Source organism: Tiliqua scincoides, chromosome 5, assembly GCF_035046505.1.
Source record: "Tiliqua scincoides isolate rTilSci1 chromosome 5, rTilSci1.hap2, whole genome shotgun sequence".
Lineage (NCBI taxonomy): Eukaryota > Metazoa > Chordata > Lepidosauria > Squamata > Scincidae > Tiliqua > Tiliqua scincoides.
In genome coordinates, this window is record NC_089825.1 from 125,066,532 (window position 1) to 125,083,954 (window position 17,423).

The following is a 17,423-nucleotide window of genomic DNA, read 5'->3' on the forward strand; positions in this document are numbered from 1 at the left end:
GGCATCCCTGCTTGCCTCCCTTCATTGCCACCGGATTGAATTCATTTCCACCATGCATGTGGTAACTGCCTGCCTGCCTGCCAGCCTGCCTGCTCCCTTCATGCCACCTGGCACTTTTATTGTCACTGGAGGAGAGGGGCTTCTTAAAGGCAGTGGTTCTCAAACTTTTCCAGCCCATGGCTCCGCTGGTCCTTGTGGCCATCGGCCATGGCTCCCCAGTACAACCTCACCTCAGTTACCCCCAACATGGGGATGAAGGTGTTATAATTATACACTAGAAACAAACAAACAAAAAAACAGCTGCCAGAACTCTGAGGCTGCAATCCTAACCACACTTACCTGAGAGTAAGCCCCAGTGAACAAAATAGGACCTGGTTAGGATTGTGCCCTGAGTTTGTTAGCAGCACACCTGTAGGGGTTTGGAAAGGGAGGGAGGAAGAAGTGATGAATTTACTGTGGGAAGGGAAGACTGTTTTGTGTGCATCTGCTAATTACAAACTGATGCAAACTGAGAAGCAGAGACTGTTTGGCTGCAATCCTAACCTCACTTTCCTGGGAGTAAGTCCCATTGAACACAATAGGACTTACTTCTGAGTAGACCTAGCTAGGACTGTGCCTTTTGTCTTATAATAGCAGCCAACATGGGAAGAACCCCCCCCCCCCTTATAAGGGGGCAGGAGAAAAAAGGGGGGTGGCTGAAAAGGAATGGGCATTTTTATTCTTTAATCAATTTTTGGAGACAAAGCCATCAAGAGTTGCTTTTTCTCTTTTTTGAAGGGGGAGGATAAAGAGAAAGATGAAGATACTTGGTTAACCTGACACAGACCCCAAGCCTATGTAGGTCTACTCAGATGTAAGTCCCATTTGAGTCAATGGGGCTTACTCCCAGGAGAGTGTGGATGGGACTGCAGCCACACCCAGCAAGATTACAACTCACCCCCAAAGTAGATGGGGGCTGCTCACACACATACACCTTAACATGCAGATGCCACCCCTACTCCCCCAGGCAAGATGGAGGGATGCAAGCTTGGCATTTGGACACACCCCCCCCCAGAGCAGGCTGGGCTCCCTCTTTCCCAAGCGGAGGAAAGCGCTTTGCTGCTCTCTAGATCAGGCTTCCCTCCCACTTAGAAGCCTGCCAGGAGCGAGCCCTGTGCTGATGAGATGCAGCACCTCTGAGCTCAGCTGCCCAGCCAGACTTCTCTCCCACCTCCCCACCATGTTTCACACACCCTCCCACCTCACGCTGCCCCACCCACCTAGTTCTCAGCCTCGCAAAAGCAGCAAGTCAGGAGGCAGCACATGCAGCGGAGCAGAGCAGCTGCGGCCACCTCTCTCCCTGAGATGCCCCTGGAGGCTAGCCACACCTCACTAGGGAGGCGGGACACACAGATTGAATACCTCAGCTTAAAGGATTAAGGTGCCGTCTGAAGAACAGCAATGCACACCCGCCACACCACACCTCCATCATGCCTCCAATCCACATTACATGTCAGCCCGTCTTTTCTGGAAGACAGAAGGCATTTTTCTGGCCTGCCAACTGCCCTCATGGCACCTTTGGTGTAGAGCACAGGCCAGCCTCTATTCTCTTAAAGGCCAAAGGCATGTCTCTGGTCAGTAATCTTCCCTCATGGTGCCTCCAGCCTAAAGTACAGGTCAGCCGCTCTTCTCTTAAAGGCCGAAGGAATATCTCTGGCTGGCCTGCTGGCCGGGCAACCACCCCCTTGGTCTACATTACAGGTCAGCTTATCTTTTCTGAAAGACAAAAGGCGTGTCTCTGGCCAGCCTGCTGGCTGGCTGTCTGCCCTCATGCCTTTGGTCCTGATTACAGGTCAGCCAATGACCCTCATCTAGGCAGTGATGCCGACAGTGGTGGTCTGAGACGCTCAACGTCATGTCAGGGGGGTATATTATGCCTGGTAGCTTGCCTGCTCCTCCCTGTGCCGCAATGCATTTAACGCATTGTGTTCTGTAGGAGCAGGGTACATGTGTGATGCTCCTCTCCTCCCTCCCTGCTGTGCCATCAATGAATCAGAGCACACATATCCCATCTGCAAGTAACAAGAGGCTCCCCTCTCTAACTCCCATGAAGCTAAACTTTCTAGACTGTCCTAGCTCTGATGCCTACCTGGTAGTCCCTGGGACTCAGCATTGCACCACCATCTGTGTTGGTGGTGATGTTTGTGGGTGGGAGGGGGTGTTCTCTTGCTGGCTTCTGGCACTTCTCCTGCCTCCAGTAGGCCCATGCCTCTCCTTCCTGGACCCAGTTCCAGTCCACCCATGGTGATGTATGCTGCTTCATCAGCTTTGCCTCTCCTACCCCCTCCGGAGAAACTGACTGTCCGCCTATGTTCCGTGCCAGTTGATCCACTCAGTGCTGTTCCTGCATGCCATAGGTGGCAGCACACTGTGCTCTTCATGCTGCTGTAGGAGGGTGCTAGCCCCAATGTGGTGGGCTAGTCTCAGAGTATATCCCTCCTGCCTTCCTGAAACAACAGGTTGCCTGTAACTCTGATCACAGAGTTATAACACCTGCCTTGCTGTCATACCTCCCTGCTGGTTTTTGACACTCAGCAATGTGTCACCAGCTCATTCGAAGAGTGGGGCATACAAGATGCCCCTCTCCTTTCCTTCCCTGGGGGTAGTGGACCATGCTGGTGGCCTGCCTGTCTGCATGCTCCCCTCTTGCCACCCCCTGATGTCATTGGAGGAGAGAGGAGCATCATGCCGCTTGACTCTTCCCCATAGGATCTGGCTGGCCCACAGACTGCCTAACTGCCTCGTTGGCCCATACCAGCTCTCCTCAGCTGGTGCCCTCCCTCCCAGTTCACCATGGGCTGCAATGTGTACAACAACCCCATCCACACTTCCCTGGGAGGGAGGTGGAGCATGCATGCCCCATGAGACCGTGGTACAGTGGTTCTGCTTTTCCTAAGTATACCTTTGTTACCAGCATAACTGAATATATAAATAAAACCACTCAGACCTTATCAGGCACATGTTGCACAAAGACCACCAAGAAGTCACCCAATGCTGGTAACAATGGGCTAGCTGAGAATGCCTAGACGTCTACTCTAGAAGGAGGCATGGGTGGGGTTGGGTTCACACCACTGTGCCTTGCAGAGGCAGGCAATCATTAGGTGCAACTCTAGCAAGTGTCTGCTGAGGTACCATGTAGGGATGTCCCAAAAAAGAAAGCAAAACAAGACAAAAATAGAAAACAAAGGCTAGCTAGCTTAAAGGTCATCTAAGAACAGAAACATCACAAAGCAGAAAAGCTTTTGATGTTTGAATAATGGCGAATGCAGTGTTCTTTTCAGGATGACTTAAGAAAGCATAATACTGAACATTCCCTTCCTGCCCACTTCTGACGTGGGCAGGGACATAGCTAGCATTCGATTAGTGCTGGATAGGCTGAGGAGTCCTTTCTCAGGCAAACACCCTCTTTCCCTGACCCTCCACTTTTTAAGGCAAGCAGGCTCCATTTTGGAAGTGTGCAAACAAAATTGTCAATTTTGCACTTTCAGATTTCAGTCTCAACAGAGCAGGGAATTTGGCTGAACTTTTTAAACCTCATGTGAACACCTTCTGCAGCTTGATGTTACTAAAGTATAAAGACCCAGTCCTAGTAAAAATGAGAGAACAGCAAAACAAACAAGAGCTTTCCTGGCCAGTGGCAGACCTCCCCAGTCCTGGGCCCTGGGCAAAGGTCTGCGATGTTGTCCCCACAGGCTGTTGCTGCCCCCCATGAACAAATCCAGGCCCCCCCACTCACCTAAGGCTCATGGAGTCTTGCACAAACCAAGGTTATGTCGGGGAAGCCTCTTTAAGTTTCCCTTACACTATAAACTGTGCTTCCGGTTTCCTGGAAGCACAGTGTCTGACCCTGTCCGGAGCCTCAGAGAGGTTTCCGCGGAGTCCGACAGCCTCGCACCTGGGACATTTGCCCCATAGAACTAATGGGAGGCCTGCAACTGTTCCTGGTCAGTTGTATTCAGGCAGATTGCTCCCAACTCTGCAGACTAAGGACAGGTATACTTGGTAAGTATAGAAGCTTAGAGTTCTCTCCTTCTCTCTTCTTCCTCTCCTCCACATCAATTGCATGCTTGTGCTTGCTCCTTTCTCTTCCTCACAGCAGCCAAGTCTTAGCTGCAGTTCTGTACCCTAGCAACCTCCATTTCTCCACACCTAACCAAAAGCGTACTCCCCTTCATGCTCAATCTAGATGCTGTTGTCCTGACATGACCCTTCAAACCTCAGGAATATGGGGGTCTCCACAGATGTGCTGGATCACAGAGTCAACATCTCTCCACTAATTTCACTCACAGATTCTGTTCTTCCTCTTCTCTTAGGCCCAGACCAAATGTATGTTGTGCCATGTGAAAACATACCCATGAGTCAATGTGAGTGTCTGCCCAAAACAGGATTTGTGATAACAAGTTTTACTAGACAATGAGAAACCAGTATGATGAATCTGTTTGTGTATACTAACAAATAAATCTTACTAAATAAGACAAGTGTGTGTGTGTGTGTGTGTGTGTGTGTGTGTGTGTGTGTGTGTGTGTGTGTGTGTGTGAGTGAGTGAGTGAGAGAGTGAGAGAGAGAGATTTTGGTTTTGACAATATCAATGTGGAATTTTTGGAACTATATGGTCAATCATTATTTTTCTCTCATTCTCATTTTCATTTTTTAATACAGTTTTTTAAAAGAATAAAATGGGGGAAATCCTGCTTAAGGCATAATATATACAATAAAAATCAGACAAAGCATTACTAGGGAGGTGCGGGGGTGCAGGCTGTACCGGGTGATGTGCCCAGGGGGGTGACACCACTACTGACCAAAATTTCTAAAATCGAGGTATTTTTGAATGATGCCATCATGTTATATAATATAATCGATGTGTACTTTCATGCAAAACACAACAAAACAAATGGTGTTAAAATATCTCTATTCTATCAAAAGGTATAACCAAAATACCACCAGCAGGTATTGCCCTGCCCACTCCATGGGTGGAGGTCCATCATAGGGGTGACACATTGGCCTCCTGCACTGGGTGACACAAACCCTAGTGACACCACTGCAAAGCATACACTTAACAGAGGCAAAAAGCCAAAAGGGGAGTTGCTGCACTCAGATGTATTGCATATAGTGTCACATGTACAACCCTCTGCCTATTGGGCATAACAGTTGTGGGTGTGTGCTTGGAGCCATGAGCTCCTACCTCTCAGGGAAGAAGTTCATTCCCTTGAAGTCCGCATGGCTGACCTGGTGAAGCTGAAACAGCAGAGAGGTATGCAAATGACTCCTTTGGGGGATGTGACAGAGGGGTCCTGCTCCCAGTTTGGCAGCTCCTTTACTGTTAGGGAGAATGAGAGGGAAATAATTCTTAGCAAGGACTCATTCCTTGGAGGATGAACCGAAATCCTCTTGAGCAGAGGAAACTCTATGGGTGATTTTATCATTAGAAACATAGAAGAATGGACCTATGACAGGTGAATAGACCACATGGTGTCCTGCCTTCAAGTTGCCAAGATTGTGAACATAAGGGTGGCATGATAGACACTCAAAGAGACTAAAGACCTGAGGGGAAAGGCACACACCCATAACATTTGGAAAAGGACACAGTACAGGTTGAGACTAATTATTCATTCCAAGCACTCACTTGCCAAGTGGATGGCAAAAAATGCACTATAGCAAATCAATTTAAAAAACAAAGTTTCTTTGCTCTGTTGATTTAAAAACAGCCTTGCTTACCTTTGCTATGTAAGTTTAGAGTCATTAACAAGACAATCCATTAATTGGTCCTCCTGCAAGCGCTTACAAAGAGCTGAGAGCTTATACTCAGCCCCTCCCTTCACCAATGCAAAGGGATCACCTTTCTTTCACTGCTGGGGGGGAAGGGAGGAGTCCACTGGGGAGAGAAGGATTCATGGATTGTCAGCCAGCTGCCCCCCCTCTCTCATTAAGGAGGCTGTTGTTAAAGGACTGTTCAGTTTTTAAAACTGATTTTAAAGGGGTGCATTTTCCCCTTCTCCAGGGATCAGCACATTCCTTCTCATTTGCAGGGGCCATTCATGTTGAGTCAAATCTGTGTATAAAAAATCCGTGTATAAATAGTCTGGACCTGTATATTGATTTTTATATGCAAATGGCAGAGGCTATGAGCCAATATGAGTAAAAGGCAAAACTGGATGGGGAGGGGGAGGAACAGGGGCTGGGAGGTGGCAGATCGGGCAACAATGGCATATACTATATCCTATCCCTTCTGTTTGGAAACTTCCCTCCCCTTTCTTATCCTTGAACTTGTGCCTGCTAAAGAGCTGGGACAGGTATGAGTATACCCATTGGTGAATGAGTGGATTGGTGAGAAGGAATGGAAATTATCCAGGGGAAACACGAGTTGAAGAACCAACGTTCTTACTGACTTTGTTTCTCCAGGTCAGGAACTTCCCATGTTACGGCTCTTGTTACAGTTTGGACTGCTGTTCAAACATGGTTCAACAGGTGACAGAAAACTCCAAAAAGGGCAGGCCAGGCTTCTCTAAAGGTGGCCAGCTAAAGTGTATGTGTGGAAGGGGGTTTCTCTGCAAAATTAAAGTTTGGTCTTTTCCTGAAGTCTGTGGAATCTGAGGCTTCCTTGCCGCCATCCTATGCAAAATGCCACAAGACTGGTCTGATCTGTGCTCTCCTAGCAGGCTCCCAGCAACATGTTCATGTGCACACAAATGTTTAAGTAAAAACTAATAAAGGCATTTGTCTTGTCACAGCTCCTCCCCACTGGGCCTTGTGCCTGCTTAAGGCTGATTAGTTTTCCTTGGTTGACTCACCAGTACAGCACACAAAAGTCAGAGTCCAAAGTCAGCAAGCCAAGTCACAGTCCAAGGTCAGTTTGTCAGTCAGTTAGTCCAATCAGTCAAAGGTGCCAAGTCAGAATCCAAAGTCAGTAAGCCAAGTCAGTTCAATCAGTTAGTTAGTCTCTCCTCTCCACATTCACTCCTCCTACAACCCACCAAACCCTTTCTGCCTCAGATGCTCCCTATATACCTGAGGGATCTCCTTATGCTCTAGTGGCTGCAGCTGTGCAGCACACCTCCAGCTACCACCTGGGCTTTAATCCTGCATTTACTCAGAGCAAGGGGCACTGTGGACACCACACCCTATCTCCTCTGTAATATCTTCTACAATTCCAATACAGCATGTCAGGCAACATAGCAGCCAGTTCAAACACTTCTGACTCAATCCATCCTGGACACTGCACCAAGATTGCATGGGCGGCAGCAAGGCATTATATCCTAAGCCTGTCCAGGCAATGCCAAGCCAGCACAGCCCTTCCAGTAACGCTGGCACAGCCCTTCTCAGCAATGCCAACAGCTTCCAAGGAAACCCTGATATAGGTCATCATTAGTGAAATGTCATCCTGTCATCAACAAAGGGGCAAAGCAACCTCTGCTAGGAAGCACTGCACCCAGAGTTCAAGTCCCCTCATCCCACCTACACATGCATCAAAAGAATACCTGTTTGACCACAGTAGAAGAAAGGTAGAAAGATAGCTCACTTGAAGAGGCCTGCTCGGCAAAACAAATACACATGTCTATACATGATGAAAGTTTGAATCTCTATGGGGGAATTCACTAGCTGGAAATAACACCTTAGCCAGAGTAGTGATTGGGACAAGACACAATGGGAACTGCAGAAATTCTCAAACAAAACATGGTTGCTGATAACTCACTGCAAAATACAGAAGTCAGGCAAGATGAGATTGAGTCCAGCCAAAGGACTTGCCCTCACCAGCAAAGCCCTCACCAGGCCCAGCCCCAGGAAGGGCAGGACCCAATGCAGGGCATTCCAGCAGGCCTACCTACTCACCATACAGCTACAGCAACTGCCGCTGCAGCAAGAAGAGAGCTTGTGGTGTCATGCACAAAGAGCTGCAAGAGGAAATAGTTAGTGGTGATGTGATGTCATCAGCTGTCGCAAGCACTTTGTACATGTTCTCTCAATAATATTGATTTCAAGTCAATTGATGTGCGGCAGCAGTGAAGAAGGCCAATTCTATGCTTGGGATCATTAGAAAAGGTATTGAGAACAAAACGGCTAATATTATAATGGCATTGTACGATGGTAAGGCCACACCTGGAGTATTGTGTCCAGTTCTGGTCGCCACATCTCAAAAAAAAAAAAAACACAGTGGAAATGGAAAAGGTGCAAAAGAGAGCGACTAAGATGATTACGGGGCTGGGGCACCTTCCTTATGAGGAAAGGTTACGGCGTTTGGGCCTCTTCAGCCTAGAAAAGAGACGATTGAGGGGGGACATGATTGAGACATACAAAATTATGCAGGGGATGGCCAGAGTGGATAGGGAGATGCTCTTTACACTCTGACATAACCCCAGAACCAGGGGACATCCACTAAAATTGAGAGTTGGGAGAGTTAGAACAGACAAAAGAAAATACTTCTTTACTCAGCGTGTGGTTGGTCTGTGGGACACCTTGCTGCAGGATGTGGTGATGGCGTCTGGTCTGGACGACTTTAAAAGGGGATTGGACGAGTTTCTGGAGGAAAAATCCATTGCGGGTTACAAGCCATGTTGTTTATGTGCAACCTCCTGATTTTAGAAAAGGGCTATGTCAGAATGCCAGATGCAAGGGAGGGCACCAGAATGAGGTCTCTTGTTATCTGGTGTGCTCCTTGGGGCATTTGGTGAGCCACTGTGAGATACAGGAAGCTGGACTAGATGGGCCTATGGCCTGATCCAGTGGGGCTGTTCTTATGATCTTAAGTCTGTTTTAAAGGGTTTTTTTCAATATGATCCTTAGAGACCAATAGTTCAAAAATTCATGCATTGTATCATATCAGACTGAGGGCACAATCTTATCCTGCGCTGGAACAGGCAAGCCAAGAGGCTTGCGCAATATTCAGCACAGGATAGGGGCCAGAAGCGACTCAGTCAGAGGCAAGGGGAAACTTTTCCCCTTACCCCTGGGTAAGGGCTGCTGGCCCATACGGGTCTCCTTGGACTTGTGCCACCTCCTGAGGAGGCGCAAGTCCGAGGAGAGCGAAGCGACTTGAAACCATTCCTTCTTCCCAGGAATGGCAGTTGGGATCTGGTATAACTACCAGATCCCAGCCCCACCTCTTGCTCCCCGCCCGCCCCAGGGCCACCCACCACCCACCCTCCCCCTGCCCAGGAACGCATTTGGTTTGCGCCCTTATTATTGTTCAAAAACACATTGTGGATCATATAGAAACACATGCACCAAAATGTCATACAAGCCACATACAACCACATGTGACAACTTGAGGCACTGAAATTCCCATTTTAAATGGATATTTGAATGAACGGTGGAGTATCTAACTTGACACCATTTCAGTGATTGATGCTACTCTGGTGCACTACTTACTTACTCATTTTGTATCCTGCTTTTTCCCCCAAAGAGCATCCAAAGAGTCTTACAGAGTCAAAAAATTATCATACTAAGGGCACAATCCTAACTTGCCCTGGAACAGGCAAGCCAGGAGACTTGTGCTGTATCCAGAGCAGGATTGTGGCCTAGCAGCAGCTCAGCCAGCGGCAAGGGGAAACATTTCCCCTTATCCCTGGGTAAAGGCTGCTAGCCACAATGGGTCTCCTCGGACCTGCGCCACCTCTGGAGGTGGCGCAAGTCTGAAGAGAGCGGAGCAGCTTGAAGCCACTCCGTTGTCCCCAGGAACAGAACTTGGGATCTGGCATAACTGCCGGGTCCCAGCCATGCCTCCTGCTCCCCATCCGCCCTCAGGACCGCCTACTGCCCGCCCGCCTCCCACCCAGGAACGCCTTCCTCCTTCCCGCCTTCCCCATGCCTACCTTTCCACTTGCATCGGCCTGCAAGTGGAGGGCAAGCAGCTGAGGGGAAGCTGGCATGGAGGCTAATGTTAGCCTCTGCGGGCTGGTGCCTCTCGGAGCACCGCCCTGGCTTCCCCTCAAGGAGGCCTACGGCATATTTGTGACCCTCCCAGGCCAGCCCAAGGGACTTGGGCCAGCCTAAACCAAGTTTAGCATTGTGCCCTTACAAACTTAGGGTCCAATCCTACCCAATTTTCCAGTGTTCCCATACCTTGATGAGGCCTCCGTGACTGCCCCTCCACCAGAGAATGCAGGGCCTGCCCCATGGAATGGCATCATCGGCGCTGGAACGTTGGATAGGATTGGACCCTAAGAGCTATAAGAATTAACACTGAAACATCCTTAATACATCACATATAAAACACAAACCAGCAGCAGTCACCTCTTTTTTATTAAGAGCAAGGCCTATAAAATTCAAGCAGCATGTAAACATCTCCCCCCAAAGACCCATAGTATGTCAAACATTAAGGAAAAAAACCCCATAAATTTAGAAGCTTAGTCTGAAGAGAAATATCTTTAGACCTCAATGGAAAGTCTCTAATGAGGGAGAGAGTTCCATCAAGTTGGTTCCATTACTGAGAAGGTTCTAATTATTTGTCACTGCCTCTTCTACCTTCATAGGGGATGGAACCTGCAAGAGAGCCTTCTCTGATGACCTGAGGGGATGAGGTGGATTATACAGAAAAAGGTGGTCCTGCCAATAACCTGACCCTAAACATATAGGGCAAGTTTTTCAAACTGGGGCATCACGACACCCTAGCCTGAGGGCCCTGGCCTCTGCCCCATTAAGGGGTGGGGGCAGGGGGGAGGTAGCAACACAATCTCCAGGATCGCGTCACTAAGGGGGCTGCAGGGACTGGCATGTACTCACCAGTCCCTGCAGCAGCCTTCCTAGGGTGTAGGGAGTCTTGCATGAGCGTCTGCAGGGCTCCCTGAAGCTTAAAAAGTAAAAGTGGAGCGATCAAGTGCAACAATTTCATGCAGCAATGGATCCAGGTGAGGCACGGTGACTTTTGACCCCAGGCTGTAACCCACATGTACAGACACATAAAATAGTAAAAAGCTGCTTGGTGTTAAGAAAATCATTTTGCAAGTCTAACTAAAGCTGCTTGGGCCTCAGATTGGAATGTACCTTAGATAACAAGTACCAGTTGGAGAGATAGGCCTCATGTCCTTGGCAGAGATACACACATCTTGGCAAAAACATTCACTCACTGATTCATGCCTGTATGCACTAGAAGAGACTCTCTTTCATGCTTATAGAGCAAAAGGCACACATAGACAAAAGCCAGGACAAAATAGTCTTTGCCCTAGATTGTAACCCACATACGGGGACATATAGAAGCAGGTCATAAGTAACCATAAGGAACCAAAGTTGCTTGATTTTAGAAAAGTCTTAAGAGACACTTAATAAAAGACAGGAAGCCTTAGTCTTGCAGAGGCCCCACAGGTATTCAATGTTTGGATTAACACAGGAGAAAGGTATGCCGACAAAGATAAGAGTACCAAGCACATTGCATTGTATCATCTCTTTTAATGATGTTGGTCAGAAGACCAGTCAAAATAATTTTAATTGGATTGATGAATGTGAATAAGGTTTAACACTGGGTAAATGGTATTATAGCACACTGTAATGTCCATAGCGGGAGGAGGCCCCTTCCCTGGGGTTGCAAGCAAGCGCGAGGGGCTTACTCGGTTGATGGACGATGGTCAGCGGTGGATTAATGGACAGGAGGCGGGTATAGTGGCTCGACACAGGTGGATTAATAGCATCAACCATTTTACATTCATATGGACTGTTACGTCACAGACCACCATACATCATGCTGACTCGTGTCATCGTCATCATCTGGTGGGCTCTGGACCCAACCCGTTCCTTGGCGTTATCAGCACCAGCTTTCCACCCCACCTCCCTTGGCCAGGGGTCAGGGCTCTTGAAGGATGCAACCCTGCTGGTCGGGGTCAGGTTGTCTGGCCTTAGGAGGGCCCCTGATGTCTCCGTGCTAGCTCCCCAACCAGCTGGCCCCCACGGGGCATGGTTGGCTCCAAGTTCCCATCTCAATGACCCCGTCTCCCTAGGGGTCGCCTACTGTGTCCAGGCAGGTCCTGGGTCAGGGAAGGCTCTCTCCCAGCCTCCTCTCTCCAGGGCAAACATCTGCCCCCTCCCTCTGGAGGCCTCTCTCTTTTAGGCAGGGATGAGACTCTCCCTCTGGTTTTCCTCGGGTCTTACTCCCCTCTGGAGAGGAGCTACCTTCCTCTTCCCTCTCCAGGCTCCTTATGAGGCCTCTCCCCAGTTGGTCCGGCCCCACCCCTTCTATCCACGTGCCTGCTTATTGTTCCCAGCTGGTCCTTGTTCCTCCTCCCATGTAGGTGCTCTGTAAGGGACCCCAGTCCTGAGAGTATTTGGGACTTACTCCTGAGGAGGCCTCTACCTGGGGTGCTCCTGGCCACCCGGGTTGGGCCCAGGTGACAAACATCCTACTGGTTTTTGAAAGCCTTGTAGTTCAATATGTTTAATTGTTTAATTTTATCTTTTATGTAAACCTGTAACCTGAAACACACCTATCAGGTGTCTCTAAAGTTATCTAAAGCCTATTAAGTGTCAGCCCCATCTATGATGAGAAACTTCAGGCAATGGGAAGTCTAAATTTTCAGACAAAGGACCGAGAATTGTATAAGAGTTCTGGACATTCCCAGGCTCTCAGTGCTTTGGACATTAGTCCCTTGAGATGCCCATTGCTTGCAATGAAATAAAACCTGCAAACCTTCACTCCTGAGTACTGAGTAATTCTTGAGTTGCCTTTCAACCTTGCAACACAGACACTTTGGCCTGGATCCTGATACTTCTGCCAGTGGAACATGCAATCTGCTGGTGGTCCAATAATGATAGGATTCAGCCATAAGTCACTGTAATAAATTCTGCCATATTATGCAGTTATGCCACTGGAAAGTACACAGGATCCCTGCACTGAAAACGTTTTTGCCATGTGTACTCCATCAGCAGACATTTTGGGAGTGCTGCAGCATGAGGTGGCACTGCTCCTGCCAGAGCAGGTAAGGCAGTGCTGATGGCAGGGAGGAGGTGTAACAGGTGGGGAGGCTATGGGGGTGGATCTGATGCTAATTACCAGATCCTATTCCTCTTTTCTGCAGCCTCCCCACCACATTTATCTCCACAAACTTGCACCAGTGATTTTGTTGTTGTAGGTCTGAGGAAACACGTTGCAGAATGGGAGGCTTATGGAGGTGTAAGGGGATTTAAACCCCCTTTCACCTCCAAAGCCTCCCAATCCACCCCCACCCCATAGACATAGTTCATCCTTTTTTGGCATGACTGCACCAGTGGGGGGGGGGGGGGGAGGCAGGATAGGATTGAACTCTGTGAATGCATTCTGTGAATCACTTTCTTCAAAAAATGCTGCAACACTGTGGCTCCACTTCTCAAGTGACTTGCAATGCATCCCAAGGTTAACAAGTACAACTTTCTCTTTTTTAGGCTTTCCTATTGCACTAGCCATGCAGAAAAGGAACCCTGTCTCAGCTGTCTGCATGTTTTTTCTGTTTCTCCTCCTCACCCCAGTGTCTCCACAGTGTCGGACGGCCACTGCTGATGAATGCAAGAAAAGTCAGGAATTTATACCAGGGCATGACTTGGCCAGTCGAGGCTTTGACATAACCAGACTCGAACGCTCACAATATAATGTGTTCGATTTTAGTGAGTGGAAAAATCAGGACGGCAGCTGTACTTTGTGTGAGAATCCCTTGCTGCAAGGGAAGCCGCTCCAGAGACTTCCACTGGCCTTCACTGACTGGAAAGCCAACATTTCATGCCAGCAAAAAGTGCAACACTCAATATACCACTCAGCCATTTTTGTGGCTAAGGTGATGACAGAATTTGCTGTAAAAAATGACTGGAAGAAAGAGCTGGACATGGAGGTGAACCCCAGTGCTAATAGACAATGGGCTTTCGCAGGATCTGAATCCAAAATGACTGACTTCATCAAAATGAAGAATACACTGGACAAGTACATTTTCCTTCTCCATCATGCCTCCTGCTCATACTACAAGTGAGGAAGATAATGGGGAGTTGGGAAATGCAAAGGGCTGAAGGAGAGCAGGGCTAGCAAGTTTGCTTGCTGGGTGGAGTTTGACAGCTGGCTAGAAAGAGTAATTTTGGGAAAACTCATAGTACCTTCTCCGAAACCTGTGGCTAAATGCTGTCACTTCTGCATATTTTTGTTTCAATGAACTGTGAGCAGATACAACATGTCATTTTAATTAGGAGCTGAGTAACCTGCTTGCACTCCCAAAAATAGTACTGAGGACCATACAAATGAAATGAATTGGTAGAACACCAAGCACTAACAAAAGGACTTTGTCCATTCATGGCATGCACAGCTTATTTATTAAAATCAAAGCTGCAGGCAGTGGTGGTGGCCACTTGCTACAATGAAATGCTGGACTAGGTAGACATTTGGCTGGTCTGAGAGGGCAAATCAGTTCTCGTGATCTTCTGAGAATTGTACCTCTTTGATAACTGCAGGATTGTGAAGAAAAGCCCATAATAGATTATACGTATAATTCCTTTTCACTTCTCTGAATGGTCTTCCTGTGTTTCTTGCAGGTTCCGCATCAGCAAAGATAAGTCAGTTAGAAAGACGTTTGAAAACAATGTACAGATTCTTCCTGAAAAGTATGAACCCAGCTCAAAGATGAAATATCACAACCTAATTGAAACCTATGGGACTCACTTTATAACAGAGGTTGACTTGGGAGCACGTGTGAGCTATCTGACAGCCCGCCCAGTGTGTCTGATGGTGCTGAATGGCTACAACATCTCCGAAATCAGTATTTGCTTGGAAATTGAAGTGGGTATCAGAATTGGTTTTGCAGAAGTGACCAAGAGTCCAGACTTCCAGACATGCAAAAAGAAGAAAAAAGACCCATCTTTCTATTCGCTATTCATTGAACAGATGAGAATAATTGAGGGTGGGGAAAGATCCATTTTCAAAGACTTCAGCTACCCAGAAGACTCTATAGAGTGGCTTGAAAGTGTCAAATCTCGGCCTACCCTGCTTTCCTACTCCCTAGAGCCACTCCATACCTTGTTCAATGGGACTGACCTTCGGAGAGAGAGCTTGAGGCAGGCAGTGAGTGAGTATATTAGAGAAAGGACTCTCTGGAGGAACTGTACCCACTCCTGCCCAGCAGGGGTCCAACATAGTCCCTGGGACACCTGCTCCTGTGAATGTCCCAATAATAACTTCACCAACTCCATGTGCTGTTCACAACAGCAAGGCCTGGCTACGCTGACAGTAACAATTGAAAGTGCCAGCAGTTTGTGGGGGGACTTCATTACTGGTTCTGACAGCTATGTTAAAGTGCTCTTCAAAGATAAATTAATGTGCACACACACTGTTTGGAACAGCGATAACCCAGAATGGAATGCCAACTTTGATTTTGGAATCATCCAGATCCAAGAAGATTTCTCCAAGCTAGAACTACAAGTCTGGGATCAGGACTTTGGATGGGATGATGATCTTTTGGGGAAATGCTTTCCATCTCTGATTCCTTGGGATTCAACCCATCGTGAATGTCACCTGAATCATGGGCGCCTATATTACAATTACCACTTAGCCTGTGGCCCCCACCTTGGAGGCCGTTTCTGCAGGGATTATATCACTGTGTGGCCAAAGGGGGAAAAATAATTTCACAATGAATTGACAAATCTGTGGAGTAAATCATTCTCTCCTGGAGGAGACAGTGGAATTTTTCAAGCATGGTTGGTCTCTACCCTTTCTGTGGTGGGGTGTCCTTTCCACCTGTTATCTTTTAATTTACCACATCTGCAGCCACTTGCCAATCAAAGATTCATCTAGCTAAGATTACAGCACACAATACATTTTCTTAGACCTTATGATGTGACAGAATTTTCTCTCACTTGTTACTGATCAGTGTACTCGCTCAATTTTGGGGATACAATCTGTATAAAAGCCAAGTCACACTTTGAATTGCTTATATAAGTCATGCAAATAAAAATGCATATCATGTGCCTGGTGTCTTGACATCATTCTGTTGTTATGCAGGGCGCTGCAGCCAGGCCCTCTGGTCTTTGTAAACCACTAGTTTCCATTTGACTTTTCACCAAGCCCAACCTTGAATATGATCTATAAATCTTCACTGCCATGACTCTGAGAATATTAACAATAACGAAATTCTTGTAAAAAGTTTGTCCACAGTTTCATTCATAAGCCAAATGAAAAAGATTTCAAGTTGCTAAAAGCAGAGATAGTATGTTACTATGCTTGCTCCAATTTATTTCTCTATACATGGGCAGCCTGATCCTATCCCACACCGCACAGGGATCGTATCCAGCACAGGGGTGGGCTGACTATGACTCAGAGTAAGGGGAATTAAGAGGGATGGGAACTCAAGTCAGGTGACTCAAGTCCAAGTCATGAAAACATGTGTTTTTTGCTGGCTTGTGCGAACTTGAGTCACGTGTGTCAAACACTCGGGTAAACGCTCAAGTTTGGGGCTGCTGACTCAGGAGTTGCCATGGAGTCAGGCAACAAAACCAGAAAATGGAGAGACTCATGGAAATTGACTTGGCAGCTGGCAAGTGTTTTGGGACAACAATTAATTTTTATAACCAGGAGCCAGAGCAAGGCATTGTAGCAATAGATTGGATGGCATATTGGGATCATGCTGAACAACCGGGTGAAAATGCAGCAGCTACAACAGCCACCGCTGTAGAAAATGCCCAGGACTCTTCCCAAGAGGCCTATAGATCAAGGCAACCACGCTGCTGCCCCACTGCAAAAAAAGTAGCAGTGGCATTACCATAGTACCAACTCAGACAATTATGAAAGTCCTTCTTTACAACTTATTTATAAGCTTACAATGGATGAAGAGAATGGCTGTTACCCATCTGACCCTTGCAAGTGTGGTAAAAATGAGAACATCCCGAGATGGCCTGACATTGTGAAACTTTTGAAATCCAAGTCTGTACAGGGAAGTTTCTTATGGGGAGGTGAACAATTGTTTTAGGCTGTGTGACTAGTTCTGAAAGATGTGTATAACCAGTTGTCTTGCCACAGCTCCTCCCCACTGGGCCTCGTGCCCACTAAAGGCTGATTAGTTTCCCTTGTTAAACTCACAAGTGCAGCAAGCAAAAGTCAGAGTCAAGTCCCAGTCCACAGATTCCAAGTCAGTCAGTCCAATCAGTTAAAGTTGCCGAACTGGAGTCCAGAGTCAATAAACTGAGTCACAGTCTGAAGTCAGATTCCAGGTAAGCCAGTCCAATCAATGAGAGTAGCCAAATCAGAGTCCAGAGCCAATAAGCCGAGTCACAGTCCGAGGTCAGATTCCAAGTCAGTCTCCTCTCCTCCAACATACACTCCTTCTATAACCCACCCCCACTTCCTGCCTCAGGTGCTCCTTATATCCTTAGGGATCTCATTGCCTCTAGTGGCTGCAGCTGTGCAGCACACCCTTTGCGGAAAGGCCAGGCCTTAACTCTTAAAGGGGCCACTGCAG

General features: G+C 47.6%; 1 protein-coding gene across 1 annotated transcript; it reads left to right on the plus strand.

The window, feature by feature from the left end:
• Positions 1 to 5,256: 5,256 nt before the first annotated feature.
• On the plus strand, positions 5,257 to 15,769 carry LOC136653499 (perforin-1-like). Its single transcript, XM_066630395.1, has 3 exons — positions 5,257 to 5,290; positions 13,465 to 13,951; positions 14,509 to 15,769. The coding sequence occupies exons 1-3, from the start codon at positions 5,257 to 5,259 to the stop codon at positions 15,590 to 15,592; spliced, it is 1,605 nt and encodes a 534-aa protein (XP_066486492.1). The 3' UTR covers positions 15,593 to 15,769.
• The last annotated feature ends 1,654 nt before the right edge of the window (positions 15,770 to 17,423 follow it).